The sequence below is a fragment of the Colletotrichum phormii genome (assembly GCF_030913505.1).
Source record: "Colletotrichum phormii strain CBS 102054 chromosome Unknown BDP81scaffold_5, whole genome shotgun sequence".
Classification (NCBI taxonomy): Eukaryota; Fungi; Ascomycota; class Sordariomycetes; order Glomerellales; family Glomerellaceae; genus Colletotrichum; species Colletotrichum phormii.
The window spans coordinates 527,357-545,413 of NW_026851447.1; the positions used below are offsets into that span (position 1 = coordinate 527,357).

General features: G+C 54.2%; 6 protein-coding genes across 6 annotated transcripts; 2 read left to right on the forward strand and 4 right to left on the reverse strand.

The window, feature by feature from the left end:
* Positions 1-2,088: 2,088 nt before the first annotated feature.
* On the reverse strand, positions 2,089-2,434 carry BDP81DRAFT_391552 (uncharacterized protein; the record flags this gene model as incomplete). The annotated part of the gene is made up of 2 exons (XM_060587557.1): positions 2,089-2,191; positions 2,250-2,434. The coding sequence occupies 2 exons, from the start codon at positions 2,432-2,434 to the stop codon at positions 2,089-2,091; spliced, it is 288 nt and encodes a 95-aa protein (XP_060448053.1).
* Positions 2,435-3,675: 1,241 nt separating this feature from the next.
* On the reverse strand, positions 3,676-4,970 carry BDP81DRAFT_421006 (uncharacterized protein). Its single transcript, XM_060589891.1, has one exon. The coding sequence runs from the start codon at positions 4,926-4,928 to the stop codon at positions 4,023-4,025; it is 906 nt and encodes a 301-aa protein (XP_060448054.1). The 5' UTR covers positions 4,929-4,970; the 3' UTR covers positions 3,676-4,022.
* A 265-nt stretch (positions 4,971-5,235) lies between these two features.
* On the forward strand, positions 5,236-6,081 carry BDP81DRAFT_421008 (ribosomal protein S12). Its single transcript, XM_060589892.1, has 3 exons — positions 5,236-5,318; positions 5,474-5,725; positions 5,854-6,081. The coding sequence occupies exons 2-3, from the start codon at positions 5,479-5,481 to the stop codon at positions 6,030-6,032; spliced, it is 426 nt and encodes a 141-aa protein (XP_060448055.1). The 5' UTR covers positions 5,236-5,318; positions 5,474-5,478; the 3' UTR covers positions 6,033-6,081.
* Positions 6,082-6,112: 31 nt separating this feature from the next.
* BDP81DRAFT_177365 (4-hydroxybenzoate polyprenyl transferase) lies at positions 6,113-8,005 on the reverse strand. Its single transcript, XM_060582229.1, has 2 exons — positions 7,964-8,005; positions 6,113-7,610 (listed from the first exon to the last, which is right to left on the reverse strand). The coding sequence occupies exon 2, from the start codon at positions 7,599-7,601 to the stop codon at positions 6,372-6,374; it is 1,230 nt and encodes a 409-aa protein (XP_060448056.1). The 5' UTR covers positions 7,602-7,610; positions 7,964-8,005; the 3' UTR covers positions 6,113-6,371.
* Positions 8,006-8,447: 442 nt separating this feature from the next.
* On the forward strand, positions 8,448-12,861 carry BDP81DRAFT_313224 (uncharacterized protein; the record flags this gene model as incomplete). The annotated part of the gene is made up of 2 exons (XM_060583874.1): positions 8,448-8,718; positions 8,771-12,861. The coding sequence occupies 2 exons, from the start codon at positions 8,448-8,450 to the stop codon at positions 12,859-12,861; spliced, it is 4,362 nt and encodes a 1,453-aa protein (XP_060448057.1).
* A 494-nt stretch (positions 12,862-13,355) lies between these two features.
* Positions 13,356-16,836, reverse strand: BDP81DRAFT_313768 (Nup93/Nic96-domain-containing protein; the record flags this gene model as incomplete). The annotated part of the gene is made up of 2 exons (XM_060583926.1): positions 13,356-13,676; positions 13,750-16,836. The coding sequence occupies 2 exons, from the start codon at positions 16,834-16,836 to the stop codon at positions 13,356-13,358; spliced, it is 3,408 nt and encodes a 1,135-aa protein (XP_060448058.1).
* Between the last annotated feature and the right edge of the window lie 1,221 nt (positions 16,837-18,057).

Genomic DNA, 18,057 nt, shown 5'->3' on the forward strand with positions numbered 1-18,057 from the left:
AAAAGACAGGCGCATTGTTCACGTCCGGCGTCCGCTCCCTCCTGTCGAACCCACACTCACTCAACCTTGCATGACCTGACCTGCATCAAGCTCCTCCCTTATCGATTGTCAAAGGCAGCTAGGCCCTAGGGAACTCTTAGCGCGTGTTGCGCAACTACCGCCATCCATCCGTCAGCTTATTATCAGAAGACAGAGGTACCTGAGCTTGCCTAGAGGTATCAGTCCCATTCTGAGCCGGCACATTGTTGACAAACGCACAGCGAAAAGATACAATCCTCCTGTCCGTTTCTATTAAGGTACCTCCCGCCCCCAAGCCCGAAACTCCAAGTGACGCGAAGCGGGACGGACTGCCAGGGGTTGACCCGATGTTACAGTGGGGCAGTCCCTATGCCTTCGATTCTTCGAGTCTTTGACACTGGACTCTTCAAGGCTTGGTGACAGCACCGTTTTTCTTTGGCGGCAAGGCGGGAGGGAGCATGGCTACGAAGCCACATTCTTTCTTTCTTTTTGCTTTCAGGAACCGATTCCTGTGATGAAAGGCTCCTTGAGACCAAGTCCAATGTCACAAAGCCAGGTTGAAGAACAATGACATTATGCCCGTGGTCACCGAGAACCTCGGATTGTCGTTCAAAATGAACATCAGTTGAAAAGCGCTTTTCCATCAAACACCACCGAACACTGTTCAAACTGCACTATTTTTGTAGTCGTAAGCACAGACTCCAAGTCATCTTCCCGGATGGTCCTAGGTCGTTACTCGACCACCAACCAACCACCCTCCTGATGTCGATTGCCCCTTCACAGTCGGGAGAGCCTGCGGTATGGATACGGATACCGAAATCTCGGACGATGTTGCCATCCCGTCGATATGGTATGGACTTCTCCACGAAAGCTTGAGGAGGTTGGTCGTCCATCGTAGTGTTGCAACCGATTCGCCTTGGACCCTTCTCCACGATTCCGTGCCGAACCAAAGAGCACTATTACGCCGTATATACCCAAGGTATGCAGGCACTCACGCTGAAGGATTCTCTCTTCGGGTCTCTCGTCCGTCAGTGACAGACTGCCTGCCTGCACCATCTTCAGCGCCTGATGGCTTTCCCAAAGTCTCCCCCCCCTCCCCACATTGCGCTTTGACGCGTCTGTGAGTGTGAGATTGCCAGGTGCTTTTTCTGCCCAACCCAATTGGAGCATTACGCGAGGTATCAGAAACACCGGGCTTTCATCCTGTGAGGGGACCGCCGACTCATCGTACAATAGGAGGTGCGCTGTAGCATGCTGCGTCACTGCAATCAAGCACCTGCAGCATATAATAATTAGACGAGGCCTCGAGATATCAAGTAATCCTGTGCCTCTCAGCGACACATTATTGTATCCCTGGCTCAAAAAAGCTGAATCAGCATCCTTGGCCGGCAGTGGAGAAGCTAGAAGACGCAGAAATCCGCTTTTGATCTGCACATCTGCTTTCCGTGCCGCACATGAATCCCCCCCACTCATCAGGTACATCGCCTTGGGGATTGGTCCTCGAAGGACTAAAGGGTTCACGCAAGGCTTAGATCTCTCGTCGACGTTGTTTTGTAAATGTCAGCCGCATCGGGAACCTACCTTACATCACTATGGAACGCCACAACGTCATTGCTGTGCGAAGTAAAGCTGCCGTCAGTTGAGAAGGATTCCCGTAAACGTGGCAGGGCAGTCGAGGTAAACACTAGAGTCATGAATAGGCAGGTATGCTGTGATTTTGAATTTTGGTCTTGTTTTGAGGCGGTGAGCAGGATTGAACCAGGTGCGGTCCAAGCCTCGCCGTAGCCGTACATAAAAAGATGCCCCTGAGGCACTTTCTCATCGATGAAACTCCCGACTCCGTAGTGATAATTCGTCTATGACGGCAATGGTAAATTATGAGTGCCTCCTCGCTTGTCCCTGTCGCAGCCGCCGGGAAAGGCGGCGGATATCATTGTCCTCGTGACCTAGTCCAGCCAAAGTCCCTTTTTCGCACATTGTTGTATCTTTCACCAGATGCATGCTTCGCAAATTGTCTGTCGTCAGTCGTGCCGACCGATGAACGACTTGGTTCGATAATGAGGCGTCCATCTATACGGAGTTGGTGACAGTGTGGTCCTCCTCGATCGTGAGGCTTTCGCTGAAGGCTTGAACGGATTCGAGGACCTTGGCGGGTGTGACGGCGGCAAATCCCCTGATAGTTGTTAGCTGCGATTCGGGATCCTCAAAACGATGCAAAAAGAATGTCTCACCTAATCAGAGAGTAGGTGTGGGTGATCTGGCCGCCGGCATCGATGATGGATTGCTTCGCCTTCTGAATGATATCGTCGCCGACGGAATCGGAATTGGCCCAGACGATGACGGACTTCATCTGGTCGACGGCAAGAACACCGGGGACGACAGCCAGAGCGGCGACGAGGAAAGTGGAGGGCCTCATGGTTGCGGAGTGTGATAGAGGTCGTTGGAAAGGGGGAGAGCGAATTTCTTTGCGGTCGCGGATGATGATGCGGGTCAGTACTGAGAGTCTGCTTTATGGCGATCGATTCAAGTCGAAAATGAGTGCAGTGGCGGAGTTGCGAGGTAGGTAGTGTGATTGACGAGTGCGCCCAAGGGTCTTGTGGGGAGTTTGCGGTTATTTAATCGTTGCTGGCGAGTCACTGGAGAAAGTTGCTGGAGACTCGCGGGTTGGTGAAGAACGGGTGGATGCAGGGAGGAAGTTCAGCAAGTTGGACGTGGACGGACAGCGGACTGGGCCTTGATGGATATCGAATGGATGTTTAGGTTGGGTTCCCCTTTGTCATGGCAGGGTGACTGACCAGTGACCACTTATTACACAGTAATGGATGGGGACACAACGCGGAAGGTACCTGTGATGGGCAATCACCAGCCGAACCTTAGTTGACCACCTGCCCAGTAGGGAGCGCCGTCACCCGCGGTGGTCCCCCTCAAAAGTAGTGGAGGTGTTCCGTTGGCAAAGAGTTCCCAAAAGAGACCTGTTTGTCACTCTTTGCGTCCAGTTTGCCAGGTTCCAGCCAGTAACATACGTCAGTTCTCTGCGTCTAGAATGGTGAGGGAACCGGCAATGATGGGACAACCTGGTGGCGCTAGCAAGCGGTATGCACATGTGCAACCTATTTTTTTTCTTCGCCAGCACGCCAGCATTTGACTCTCAAGTCCCCATAGGTACCTAACAGAAACTATCCGTACGTTCGGAGTACAGTCTGCAGCAAATCAACTGTATGGAGTGGCAAGGGCCTTGGCAGCGGCTTCAAACTGGTGACATGCAACAAAAGTCCCACTTTGCTGTTTCCTCCACCTCCGGTCAACCGTCACGGGTGCTCCCCATCGTCCCCGTCAGTACTCGGCCTTCCCTGTGAGGAAGGTTACCAGCGGGACTATGGCGACATCAACCAATCTCGGGCCCCGATACTCCGTACATATTCAACCTCACCGGTGCCAACGTGCCACTTTGTAGCAATGTATTTGATTATGTAGAACTTCCAGGTGTAACCACCGCCTTCGATGGCGCTATCAACCGCTTGGTGCACCCGCAGCTCCCGCTGCAGATTCGGGACAATTTAGCGATCGGTGACATCGATGCAGATTGTGGGCAAGCCTGTCTACCGTCTCCCGTCACCAGCCGGCTTATATGCATGACTTCATCCGGCTCCTCCGACGATGGAACTCGAGGATTTAGCTTGATCTTCAGCTTATGATTCTTTGAATGTGTAGACCATGTGAACATCGTTGGTCGCCTTGCAAAAGCCTGAACAGGAACGTTGAGCTGACTTAAAGATGCTGTTAAATACTATGAGCATCCAGTGCCAATCTATTAACCTGACGTTGGTGGGGTGCTAGCCCCCAATGCATGTGATCCTCAACGCCGATTCATAACCACCAAACAACGAAACTCCGGTCCCCAAACATGCAAAGAAACAATGCTGGTGTAATACAGAGGCCCCGGGTGATGCGTCAGGTAAAGTAGAAAGGACAAACAAAAACACATGTTGGTCACCGAGTTGCTTCTACCCCTTCGCACTGCCCACCGCGCTGTCATTCTCGCCCCAGATATCCTTAGTCTCCTGCTCGACAGCCCGCATTGCAACAGCAACGTGTTCAAGTTTGGCAACGACGTCAAGCACGCCTTTGTTGACCCGTTGGAAGTACCGATCGTTGGCCTCGCGCCTCTTTCGTGCGAGCAAAATGTCCACCTCCGTCTCCTGCTCGAGCTTCGCACCGAGTCGCTCCGTGCCCCCGCTGCTACCTGGTCGCCCGTTGTTGCTTCCCGTGCTCCGCGGTCCCTCGTTGCCATCTGGCGCTACGCCCGTCTCCCCGAGCACTGCGCTCTTGAGGTTGCGGACCTCCTCCCCGGCCGCTGACGTGTTGGAGCGCTGGCCCGTCATCTCGATGGCCTCATCGGCCTCACTCCGTGCCCACGCCTGTGCCAGGTCGATCTGTGCTGTCCTCAACTCCTCCAGCTTGCGATCGTGATCGGGACCAAACACATGAGTTCCACCTGACGCTGAGAGCTCGACCTCCTCGAGCGTCGCCTGCATCTCGGCCCATAACGCTTCGGTCCTGTCGCTGCTGCGAGTACTATCGGCGGTCTTACGATTCCGGACAGGGCGCGCGACGGATGGCGCGACTACCGAGCCGGTATGAAGAGATCCATTGCGTTGTAGGTTCATGGCCTGTTGAGGGAGAGGTGTGACGCCAGCGGACGAGGTCGCTGGCGCTCCAGGCGCAAGTATACCCGGTAATGAGGCATGAGAGGCGGCTGGAGACGGATGAAGGAATAGGGACGGCGGAGGGTCGCGCTGTTTTCCTTTGCTCTTGGCTGATTGAGACATGCCTGCATTTTGTGTGTCGTCGTGAACATTCCAAGCTCGGGACTTGGCGTCTGAGACAGCTTCTCTTGAACTGGACGGCATCTGATAGGATTGGTTGGATATTAGTCGAGGGAAGTTGCGGACCTTGGGGGGGCCACCCCTGGCTAAGACGGTACGGTCAGCGAGCGTGGGGTTCAAGCTCCGTGCGGGCCAAAGTGGTTGAAGGCGAAACCCGGCCGTGGTTGGGTGAACCTGCCCCACTTTTTGACTTTCAGACCCGGCCTTCTTTCGGCTCCTCAAGCAAAGGGGGAAAAACGCACGAGCCAGTATCACGTGATGTCGAATCACGCTCCTCCCACCGAAGGGCACAAACCCTCTGTGTGCCGAAAAAGCTGTCGTCGGACAAATCTGAGGATACCACTTTTCGCGAAGAAGCAGTCAGGCACTATCACCACCACCAAGTCAATTCCCGCGATACCCCCCAACACATCGGTACGTTTGCGCTATCCCATCCAGAATCTCCAACCCATCGACGACGAATTCTCCGAGAAATTTTTCAACAATCTCGACGACGAAAAAACCCGAACGCCACCATACACAAAATACCCCTCTTGGAACTTTTTTGAACTGACGATAGTCTCAACCAGCCAACATGCCTCGTGGACTCAATGCGGCGCGCAAGCTGCGCATGAACCGTAAGGACCAGAAGTGGGCCGATCTCGGATACAAGAAGCGTGCCCTCGGTACCGCTTTCAAGTCCTCCCCCTTCGGTGGTTCCTCCCACGCCAAGGGCATCGTCCTCGAGAAGGTCGGTGTCGAGGCCAAGCAGCCCAACTCCGCTATCCGAAAGTGCGTTCGTGTTCAGTTGATCAAGAACGGCAAGAAGGTCACTGCTTTCGGTACGATACCACCCCCTCCCGAATATCACCCATACGAATTCTCGACGAAGAAACAAGAGAATGGAAATACCAGTCTAGAACAGGCCATGAAGCGAAGGAATCGAAGTGCTAACAAGGATGCTTTTTAGTCCCCAACGACGGTTGCTTGAACTTCGTCGACGAGAACGACGAGGTCCTCCTGGCCGGTTTCGGTCGCAAGGGCAAGGCCAAGGGTGATATCCCCGGTGTCCGTTTCAAGGTCGTCAAGGTCTCTGGTGTCGGTCTGCTTGCTCTGTGGAAGGAGAAGAAGGAGAAGCCCAGATCCTAAACGGGTAGGCTTTTTCGAATCGCGCGAAGCATGGGAAGGACAGTGGAAGAAAATTCGGCACTCGGAGTTTTACGCTTGCATTGGCATCAATGGGTTATGGTCCTGATACTGCGGGTAGACTTTGGTCGATGAAATAAAACATCATGAAAGTCAAAACCTGAACATGCGGCTATTCACATCACACATTACACAAAACGGGGTTTATCGGGGGTGGGTGTGAAAGAACAAAATCAAGAATCAGGGAAATGTTGATTCTACGTGCTATGAAATTTACAGATGATGTTGGTACAATTTTTCTCTCCTGGCATCTATACGCCCTTGATACACCCTTTTTGAAGTTTACTTCAACTGCTTCTGACTGGCAGCATCCTCGTTTCCATCTTGGACATATCTTACAGTGTAATCGGCCGCGAGACCCAAGCTGATGACGCCACCAGTAATCCAGCAACCATTAATGAACCACCACCAGCAGTCCTTGACGCTCTTCAAGTTGACCCGCTTGATCATGACACCGAGTGTCACCGCCGCTCCACCGACGCTACCGATGAAGAAAGCCGGGCCCGCACCAGCTGCGAACCCAGCAGCGCCCAAAAGACTCAGCTGAACTGCGGCCAGACCCGTCAAGACCTGCTTAGTCTCGGCATCGTGCTTGAGAGCGATGCTCTTGATGCCCGCCTTGACGTCATCCTTGATGTCCATGTGGGCGTAGATCATGTCGTACAGAATCGTCCAGGCGACGTTTGACGTGTACAGGAGCCCCGCAGCTGTCAACGCCGCGCTGTTGGACAGCAAGTCGATTCCGAGAGCTGGGAAGCCCATCATCGCGCCCCAGGAGAAGGTGAGACCCAGTACGGCCTGAGGGTAGTAGGTGACCCGCTTCGCCAGGGGGTAGGAGGCCACGAAGAGCAGACTCGGAATGCCGTAGAAGAGGCAGGACGTGGGGAACTGGACCAAGATACCCAGGCCGGCCAGGAGCTGGGCGCCGGTGAAGGCGAGACCCTTGAAAGGAGTGATGGCACCTCGCGCGATGGGTCGAAATTTTGTTCTCGTGACGTGCGGATCGAGGTTACGATCCCACAGATCGTTGATGCTGCAGCCGGCACCTCGCATGATGAGAGCTCCCGAGAAGAACAGAAGCGAGGTCCCTATGACAGAGGCTGGAGATGCCATGGGCATAGCCATAGGCGCGGCCATCAGAGTTGAGAATAGACAGGGGAAGAAGAGGTAGTAAGTGCCTGCCGGCTTATCGATGCGGGTAAGCTCCGCGTATGGGACCCATGATGCGGGTAAGTAAGAAATGATGCCGGTCTTGGGTGGCGAGTAAACGGCTTCAGGTGATGCTGGCTCGGGAGTGTCTGGAGCGATAGCTGTTGTGAGGCGTTTCGTTGAAGTGTGGAGAGCTGTGTACTGGTGTTGAGCTGAGCTCCGAAGAACGAGATGGGTGCTAGGCTTGCGGTGTGCCTGTAAACCCAATCGAGACGGTGCTGTCGCTGAGAGAAATCTCGTCGTTCCAGACGAGGGGTTGCATGCCGCCCTCAAGGGGCCTCTTAGCAAGTTGACTTGTCTCATTTCGAGTCACTGTCACGATGTTAGTATAAGTGACATATTGACGAATTGAGAGCATGTATAGAAATCAATAAGTTGGTCGCAGGAACACAAGAGAGAAAGTACAAAAGTAATTTGACTTTCAAAAATTGAAATTGGCAATATGAAGAACATTGAGATGTTGAGCCTTGTATCCGTATGAAATGTGAAGCTCTTCGGCTGTGGTGTGCAAGGGTGCCAGCTCTCTCAACTTTGCTCACCAAGAGTACAGATACCTAGACACACTGCATCGACAGGCGCAAGCTTCAAGAAGGCAAGACGAGCCAGTGGAACGAGACTAGCCAATATTTCCACTAAAGAATAACAAAAAGAATCTCAAGACTTACCGACAACCGATACGGAGCTCTACCAAAAGTCAGATATGCCCCTAGTCAACTTTTTCCACCCGTCACCGAGAGAACCAAAATTTGGGAGTTGCCAAAGGGTCCAGAGCTTAAGTGTGGTCCGTGCTCTTTGATCCCTGGGGGCCAAGGTGCCGGTAGATTCGCAGACCTTGATTGGTTGCGCATTTGACTTTCGTTCCTTCCCATCGCCTATGAACCTTGAATTGGTCAGCCTCGCCCGACGCCACTTTCCTTTGTACGCGATACGCCTTGCAACCCCTGGATCGCATCGCCGTTTGTCGCGTAGATCACAAGTTGACATCTTCGACCGTCGTTCTTCTGATTTCACCGGCTCGACGCGCCGAAAATCGTCTCGATCGTGCCCAAGACTACTCCTACCTCGCGTATCCCACCTGACGCATCAAAGATCGCATTTTCATGGGATTCCCCCGCCCGAATGTATAGGTAGTCAACACCGGCCGTCAAGATGCCGCCACCATCGCATCCCCAGGCCAAGTTCGACCCGATTCCCCCGAACTTGGACCTTTTTACTCTGGTCGACCATACCCCGAATTTCGAATGGGTCCTCCGAATCTCGACCGCTCAGATCCAAGGACTGGGCCCCCAGGAATTTGAGAAGTTGGTCCAACTGCAAGTCATTCAAGGCGGGAAGCCCTTGGTGATTGAGAAATGGAACGAGGTTCTCCCTGAGTGGCTTTTCAGCGGAGAGTGGATGGAGAAGACATACGACAAGAAACGTGAGTGTATTCACCTTCCGCCCAATTATGGCAGTTGCTGACTTTGAGATAGAGGAAAATGTTCGTGACATTACCGGTCAGACCGAGATCCCGATGACCACAGGGCACTATATGAGAGCCATGAAGCAACTCACCAACCAATGGACACCGAGCAATTATCGAGACGAGAGACGGCAACGGCTTTACCTGAAAGATATCGACTGCCCGCCCGAATGGCAAGAACACCTGCAGAAGGTCATTCCTCCCAATCTGTTTTACATGAACGAAAACGTCACGCACAAAGGAGTAGCAGAACCTCGATCAAACGATCCCTTCCGAGGCTTTGGCGATAGAACAAAGGTGGCAGCCGCCGGGGATCTCATGTCAAGCCTGCCCGAGGAGATGCGAGCACAGAATCTCATGTGCTACATCGGACACGAAGGAACATTTACCCCGGCGCATCGTGAAATGTGCGCCAGTCTCGGACAGAACATCATGGTCGAGGCTTCGGGCAGTGAGAACGGAGAGAAACCTGGAAGCTCCATCTGGTTTATGACGGAAACCAAGGATCGAGAAGTCGTCCGCGAGTACTTCCTGTCTATGCTCGGCCATGACATCGAAATCGAGAAGCATTTTGCCCAGATCAATGCCTGGAAAAAGGCAACCTTTCCCGTTTACATCGTCGAGCAGAAGCCGGGCGATTTTATCCTCATTCCCCCTCTGGCCCCCCACCAGGTCTGGAATAGGGGTACGCGCACCATGAAGGTCGCCTGGAACCGTACGACTGTCGAGACCTTGGACATGGCACTTCACGAGGCCCTTCCCAAAGCTCGTCTTGTCTGTCGTGACGAGCAGTACAAAAACAAAGCCATCATTTATTATACGCTCAAAAAATACTTCGCGCAGATGGTAAATGCCGAGCAGGACAACGAGATGGGCATTGCCGGTTTAAGCTCAGAGATTTTCCGGTCTTCCTCACGGTATAAGCAGCTTGCCAAAGATTTCCGCCATCTATTCTCACTTTACACTGAGGTTCTCGTCGACGAAATGTTTGCGACCAAGGAGAAAAACGTCGAATATGTCGAGTATGACTCTTGCGTCACCTGCTCGTATTGCAGATCGAACATTTTCAACAGGTTTCTGACCTGCAAGCACTGTGTGCGGACCCTGGTCAACGGGGACGAGGATGCATACGATGTTTGTATGGAATGTTACGCCATGGGACGATCCTGTGTCTGCATCTCCAAACTTCAGTGGTGCGAGCAATGGTCGTGGGAACAACTGACGGAGAACTATGAACTCTGGCGGGCAATGGTGATCAAGAATGACGGCTTCGTCGATATAGAGCTATCACCTCAGCCTCTTGAAATCGCTCGCACCCGGCGAGGCAAGAAGGCACTAGCCGAAATATGTCAAATGGGCTTGCACAGGCGACCTTTTAAAGATATCTCGAGGCTTGACGAGGATAAGCCACTCACCGAGTCTGAACCAGAGCCAGAGCTGGACGACAATGGCAAGCCCAAAAAGAAAAAGTACAAGCGCAAGAAGAAGAAGGGGGAACTTCGTCGCTGCCACGTTTGCTGTCACAAGGACTACGCCTACAAGGTGCAAGAATGCTCAAACCCAAAGTGCAAAGAAAGCTACTGCTATGGTGTACTTTACCGCGCTTTCGATCAGATGCCGCAGACGGTACAGGAGAACGAGAATTGGCTTTGCCCAAAGTGTTTGGGTATCTGCAACTGCGGCGCTTGTCGCCGTGCCGAGATCGGTAACCCCTACACGCCAAAGAATACCCTTCTTGGTCATGATACCCGAGCTATCGCCGATGATAGAAGTGTCGAGGCTCTCGTCGACTTCCGAGTTCACAACCTGAACTGGCTCAAGACAGCTGGTGAAGAAGGCCGCAGCGCGAACAGCAAACGTATGAAGGAGCTCAGGGAGAAGGCCGACACCGCAAAGGCTCAGGAGAGTGCCTCTCTGACTGCTGAAGACATCGCTAATGGCGCTAACGGTGCTGCTACATCCGCGGAGGGTGGAATGAACGGATACGGAGACCAAAGTCATGTCCTCAGCGAGCAGGACGGACACCATGCTCAGAACCAAGGCGATCTGGACGCAAATCAAGACATGTCGCAGATGGACATTGACCCGTCTGCTCCCATGGCTAATATGAATGGGGACCCTGAATGGGACCAGTCAGCATACCCGGATCCCTTGGGCATGGATGGCCAACCCATGTTCGGCATGGGCTACTACCAGCAAAGTGGACCGGACCAGATTCTGTTCGACCCGTTCCAAATGCCTTCAAACGACGCCATGGTGTTTGATGAGGAGGCCGAGTTTGTCAAGAACATGTTGCGGGCGCAGAAGCGGAAGGCAAAACAGGAGAATGACATGGATCCAGACTTCCATGGGCCCAGGAGCCAGAACAGGAAGAAGTCAAAGAAAGACGACGGTGCTGATGAATCTGCCATGGATCCGGCATTGTTCGGTTCGGCGCAATCTGCTGCCGCGGGCCCCGCACTCGAAGCTGCTGGCGGTGAAATTGCTGAACCAGCAGGTGTGAGCGTTGGTCAGGAGGACGAAGCCTCGGCCCAGCTAGAAAGGGAGGCAGGACTGTTAGGCGGCGCGGCACGACGCGGGCTTCCAGCTCCCCAATTACCGGCAAATGTTCCTTCTTTGCGACATGCAAGGCCTAGAGCGTCTTATGCTGAGCCAGAAGAACCAATGATCGACGACCCCGACGATATGGTGCCGGCTTTCAAGCAAAGGCCGCCGGTACAAAACGATGAGCCACAGCCGGGTGATGACGGTAATGATCCTAGGGACCTGGCTTCTGACGCTGTACGCGCTCTTATTCAGAAGGGAGCTGATGCTGCGGCCGCCACCGCCGCCGCTACCGGAGCCGAAACGCCCACAGTGCCGAGGAGGAGGCCAGGCAGGCCGCCGCGGAGTGCGAACTCGACGCCGGCTTCGGCCACAAAGGCCCCCGTAGCCGATGCTGTTCCAAGGCCGTCTGATCTCGCAGCAAGGAATGCGGCGAAGAAACGCGAAGAACGAGCATCGCGACGGTCGGGCCTGAGCCGCGTTGTGACTATCGATGGAGCCAGCTCGTTCAACCCGAGAGCTAGGAATAACTCCTTCAGCGACAACGACGACGATGATGCAGATGACGAAGACGCAGCTCACGATGTAACCGAAGCTGAACTCGAGGCTCAACTTGAGCGGGAGTTGGCTGGAGAAGGTCAGTCCCAGAACGCGCCCGTCACCTCTATTGAAACCGAGACGGCGGAGGCGACTGCAGCACCGCCTAAGAGGCGCCGTGGCCGACCGCCCAAGAATAAGACTGCCGCAGTAGAGAAGGAACCCGTCGATCGATCACCGCCCCCGCCTCCTGCGGGTGCGACAAAGATGATGTCAATGGCAGCTCGTGTTGCAGCTCGCGGAGGAAAGTTTAAGATCACTTCGCGCAAATCGCGAGATGCAAGTGCGAAGCAGACTCCCACTCCAACCCAGGCGTCATCCGCGAGGCCATCCGTCAGTCGTAGCGAGCAGCCGGCCAAGATCGTACCTTCTACTGAAGAAGCAACGGAGCCAGCGAAGGAGACCACCAGAGAACCTTCGAGAGAGCCAAGCATAGATCTCACTCCTCCACCTCCTGTTGCGTCAGCTAGAGTGAGAGAGCCAAGCTCGGATCATACGCCGCCGCCCCCAGGCACCTCTGGAGACAGACAATCTAGCTCTGATCACACACCTCCGCCTCCCGGTGCTTCTAGAGACAGGCAGTCGAGCTCCGACCATACGCCTCCGCCTCCAGGTGCCGTTGGTCGACGTTGGCGCAAGTCAGACGAAGACGGATCAGACTTTGACGCTCCCGTGGCGTCGCCGTCCTCTGCATCTTCCTCTGATTCAGGCATTCCCGCCGATCGTTCTCCGCCACCGCCACCGCCGTCCGCACGCCGGGGTAGGCCTTCGGGTGGTCTGACTGTCGTGAGAATCGGATCCGAATCGGAATCGGAGAGCGAGATTTCGTCGTCTTCCGAGTCGGAGAGTGGGATCGGTGGTCCGGAGCCTAGCAGGATGAGAGGGGGTTCTACTCGGGGTAGAGGGAGAGGACGTGGACGTGGACGTGGACGTGGACGTGGAAGGGGCCGTGGTAATTGAGACCTTGTAAATTGGAATCGAAAACGGGAATCACGTTAGGCGTTTTGGGGGGAGGTCGGCTTCTGTTTTTTGGCCAGTTTCGTTGTACTATCAAATCATACCCCGGAACGTATGCTTCTCTCGTTTGAGCATCTTTCAAACGTTCTATTTAGGACCAATACCAAGGACAGTTTGCGAATCCTGACCGACATGTTAAATCTTGATGTGAATCAAATCCGGACGTGTATTCTTCATATCGCGGTTGTCAGTAACACGACTCAAGTCTCAGGGGAGGCCATCGTAGCGAAGTTTTTAGTCACGAAGGTACCTATTCATCTTCTCTCTTCTGCCGTATTACTCAAACAAGACATTTTTTGCGCCCCCATCCTGGAGGCGTGCGAGCCTCTGCTCGTTCCGCCATCTGTGACTCTGCTCGAATGCTTAAATTACCAAACCCCTCCCTCCTATTCCCTTCTCAGACCACACACGAAGTGTCGACGCCACGAATCCTCTGCTTACTCGGCAGACGCTCTGGCGAGTGCCTCGTGCAAGTGCGGCGGGAAGCGGTAACGCAGCTGCGAGGTGTACGTGGTGAGGTCGAGCGTCATCTGCTTCATCTGCTCGACCATCATGCGGCGAGTGCCCTCGTTGCCGCTGAACTGGCCGCCGGTGAGCTGGTCGCGCTGGCGCGTGCAGCAGATGATGGTCCACATGAGCAGGTTCGGCACATTGATGGAGACGGGCTGGGAGAGGCCGGAGAACTTTGCGGCGTAGGCGCGAATGATGCTCGGGTCGCCGCTGGCGTCGAGCGGGAGGATTTCGAGGCCACGAATTTTCTAGAATGCCAAAGTTAGTCATCTGTTTGCAATGGGGATGATGGGCAGTAAGTAGTGCGGGGTTGTCACTTACGTCCAGACATTGAGCCCATTGGCCGGCCTCGACGAGGGACTTGATGGTGCTCATCTCGAGCAGGACGCGGCAGGCGACTCTGTTCTGCTCCTGGATCTTGCGGTGGAACATGGCATCGCGCTCGTACATGGACATCATTGTCCGGGCGAGCTCCACGGGGTCGTCGATGGAAGCCAGGCTGAGACTGCTGCCGGTCTCGGCCTCCTGGCCGGCGGCGCGAGGTTTGACGGGCATGAGGCGCATGGGGTCCTCGCCAATCTCGAGAGAGATGGCCTCGCTGAGCGCACGGCTGACAATGGAGACGACGGTATCGTACTCGCCAGCCAGGTGGTACAGGAGGACCGAGTCGGTTGTGCGACCGTTCTCGTCGGCGAAGCTGGCAGCCTGGACGGTGACGGTGTTGATGAAGTCGTTCTCCTCCGTCAGACCGATCAGAGAACCGCGCTCCTCGATGATACCGCGTATCCGCTGACCATCAGGGCGGATGTCGCCGATGAGCTTGCTAAACTCACGCGTCTCAAGCACGAGCTCGCGCAGGGCCTCCCAGCAGAGGTTAGCATGACGACGGCCAGCCTCGCCAGACAAGTCCATGTTGAGGCAAATGAGGGTCAAATAGTCAACAGCGGACACAACGTCGGCGGCTCTGAAGTCCCTTGTGTAGTAGCCAATCATCCTGCCAAAGTTGATCTGAACAGAATCCTTGACGTTCAAGCTGCGCAGATCGTTGGAGGCGCTGAAAGGGTCGGAAGGTCGGAGAAGGCCGTAGTACTCGAGCGCAATAGCAAAGTGAACTGCGTCAACGTAGGAAAAGGGGTAAAGGTAGGCAATAGCCTCCTCGAACATGCCTGACAGCACCTGGAGGTAGAAGAACATGCCAAAGCTGCCACTATTGTCTTCGGCAGAGGTCTTGGGGAAATGCTTGGCTCCGATCTCCTTGATACTGGACTGCAGTTCGGAAAGGCCGTAAGCCTCGCTGGCCACCTCAACCGAACGGTCACCTTCTCTGGCAAGGTTGAATTGAAGCCAAATCCAGTCGTTGATGTCGGTGTTGAGGCCATCCAGACTCCGGTTGTTCAGGTCACAGCGACCGATAATCTTGTAACAGGCCATCCGGAAGGGATCGATTGAGTTGTCCGGAGCGTTGCGCACACGCTGAGTGTATTCGGCGTTACATCTATCCTGCAGCGTTCGCTTCAAGCGGCGGTCTTCGTTAGAGGCGTAGCCGTTGAGGTAGCTCTGGAACGTGCGGTCGATGCTGCGGAATTGATTGCCGTTATCATTCACATACGTAGCAGCCTCGCTGGCATGACCAGAGCGCAATAAGTAAAAGACGATGGCCCACACATATTCACCGCCAGTTTGCTGAAGGTCTGTGTTATCAGGCACCAAGTCCTTCCGTGCGGAACGTAACCGGATGTAGGCTCTGATCTTGCTGACGATATCGGGTCGACCACCTAGATTGGCTTCGTGGGGGTGTTTTGCGATGAGTGCCTCAACCTCTTGAAGGAACTGCTTCTCGAGGTATCTGTTGGCACCATCCAACAGCCTCTTTCGCATAGATATGGAGCTGGCAGAGTTGGGAGCTTCATCCAAGTACATCTTGGCGAACTGCCGCTCCTTCGCAGTCGCACCATTGATGGTGGTCTCAGCTTCGGGGTCTTCTCCAACGATCTCGCGAACAGCATGATACGCCTCGACGATGTGTGGTGCATATGGGTCCAGAGACCGGTGCTCGACATCCGCGAGCTCTGAGAGGATGGGGTAGGGATGGGCGATGAGCCGTGCCTGGTTGAGGTTGCGGACCTTCTCGGAAAGTTTGTTCTGCTTCTCCCGTAGAGATCTGTCGTCGGAATTGATGTGGCCAGTCAACGAACCGCCGTTGTCCGTGGACCGATCAACATCTGAGAACTCTGGCTGGTGGGAGCCGATCCTGCTTGCGTTGCCGATGACGGAGCGATGCATGCTCGACTTGCCCAGAACGCTTGCTCTGCCAGAGCGAGCTCCAGTTGCCTGGCTCTTGCTCCGGCGCGAACGACCAAAGCCACCAGAGGCCTCTCTCGTCGACGCGGCGGGTCCGAAAGAAGACTCTTCACGAGCCTTGATGCCAAAGTGCTCGTAGATGCGCTTGCGCTGGGCATCCCATTCCATCGTCACGTTGTCTTCCAAGAAGTTATCAAAGTCGCGGACCGATCTCTCCAAGCCATCCGCAATCATGCTCATCGTTGTCTTCGTCTGGAGGTTCGCGAGGTACGTCTCAACGTCGATTTCGGCAGGAGAGTAGCCAGAGGGTCTCTCAACACGGCCAGTCTGCAAATCGAGGGATCCGAGGTCTTTCGCGGCGGTTGAAGGGTCGACACCAGACGCAGCGAGAAGGTAGTGCGCTCTACCATCGGAAGGACGCTCCTGCGCCTTTGTTCCCAGCTTCTTCAAGCGCTGGCGAAGGTCGCCCAGGCCCAATTGCAGGCTGGGGAGGTCCTCCATGCCATTCTCGCCATCTCCTTGCTTCTTGCTTTTGGCGAAGAGGCTGTCAAAGTATGCGCCTGACGGTTGGCCCTGCTGAATCTGGGACTGGTTGTTTGTGTTCTGCTGCGGTTGCTGCGATGAAGGGAAGAGGGAGCCGCCGAGAGCGTTGTTTGTAGTGGTCTGGCCGAAGGTCGAGCCCGTCGTTTGCGTCTGGGGTTGATTTTGTTGACCACCGCCAAGAGTGCCGAAGAGAGATGGCTTCTGTGTCGTCGATGCTCCCAATCCGCCCAAGCCTCCCAAGCTGAGTCCGCCTGATTGTTGCTGCTGGCCCTGCTGCTGCTGCTGCTGTTGTTGTTGTTGTTGTTGAGGCGCACCAAATAGCGAGGATCCTTGTGCCGGTTGTGTCGTCGTCGATGCGCCGCCGCCGAATAGTCCGCCAGTCGTCGCAGGCTTGGCCTGGTTGAGGTTTCCAAAGAGGCCACCCGAAGCAGGCGTAGAGCTAGTCTGTTGAGTGTTGGTCGTGTTCTGCTGTCCAAACAGACCCCCTCCTGTGCTGCTCTGTGGCTGGGTTCCGCTGGTCGAGGCTCCCAGACCGCCCAGGGGATTGCTGCCGAAGAGTGACATATCGTGGGATTCTCGTGGTCGCGTTCAGTCGTAGGCGGGGTTGGGCGCAACGGTGAAGGGGATTTCGAATGTGTTGTCAATGGATGAACGCGCTTGAGAGCTGGCCAGGCGCGATTGGAGAATGAAATTTTGAGGTTTGGGAGAGCTCTCAGCCAGAGCTCCACTGATTGGTGGGGAGCGGCCAGGCAACGGGGACCAGGGGTTGTTCCCGGTACATATAACAGGCGCTAATCCCAACGTGATAAAAAGTACAAAATACTTGATCTCTTTCAAGGTATGGTCTGCTCACCGAGCGTCAACACCGGTGAACTTCATGTCTTCGAGACAGTGACACAAGACAACTCGCTTCCACTTTCTGGGATGTGTGGCCTGTAGCACTGCCCATTTGAGCCGAAGCTGATCGTTTCATTTGGGTTTTAAGTGGTCTTTATGACAAGAGAAGACAAGACGTAGAAAACGAGGCCCATCGCCAAAAGGACTTGGTTTTCATTCTAGACTGTACTCCCAGTATATGAAATATCCAGCCCACGATACCCATGGATCGATTGACCAAGAAATGAACGAGCCAGACAGAGTTTCTAAGCTGTTCTCGATCTAGATCAATTTCTGAACTTCCTAACCTTGTCTCCTGAATTCTGATCTCCCTGGGCAAGTGAGAGTTTCCATCTCCCAACTGCCGTTGTTCGTCACTAATCGTCAAACCACGTAGGGGCCAAATTTAAGCTCATGAATAGGAATGACTCTTACACTGAATGATTTCAACGTCATGGCAATAAAGTGAGCTCAGTACGTGAGTACGCCTGAGAATATAACTTTGATGCTCTCGAGTGGTGCAGTGGAGTATCATACTCACGTCTTATCTACTTGGCAAAATGAGATCTAAATAGTCGGAGCGTAGATTTCTCCTTTTCTACGACATTCTTGGCTGTTCTCATAAATTTGGCTCCTTCCTTACTATAAGCACAGAGTTGATGCCTCAGTCATATGTATGTCATCAAGTTCGGGTAATACGATTCGCAAATTTGCCGGAATAGTCATCAGTTGAGGGGAAAGTGTGGTCGAGAAGCTTGAGTGGCTAAGAGCTCTCATTCACGACCAGTGATAAGTTCGCTGAAGGGTACATCGGTTTTTTTTTTAGCATTGTTATGTCTAATTTTCTAATCATTGATTTATGCCACATTAGGGTACTTGGTCACCATCGCGTCGTAATCTTGCGCTTCA

What these genes read in the sequence shown, in the direction of transcription:
- BDP81DRAFT_421006 (XM_060589891.1), bottom strand. Translation starts at nt 4,928, where the DNA reads ATGCCGTCCAGTTCAAGAGAAGCTGTCTCAGACGCCAAGTCCCGAGCT.
- BDP81DRAFT_177365 (XM_060582229.1), bottom strand. Translation starts at nt 7,601, where the DNA reads ATGAGACAAGTCAACTTGCTAAGAGGCCCCTTGAGGGCGGCATGCAAC.
- BDP81DRAFT_421008 (XM_060589892.1), top strand. Translation starts at nt 5,479, where the DNA reads ATGCCTCGTGGACTCAATGCGGCGCGCAAGCTGCGCATGAACCGTAAG. An exon ending in CAAGAAGGTCACTGCTTTCG is followed by an intron (nt 5,726 to 5,853) that starts GTACGATACCAC and finishes GATGCTTTTTAG; the next exon opens with TCCCCAACGACGGTTGCTTG.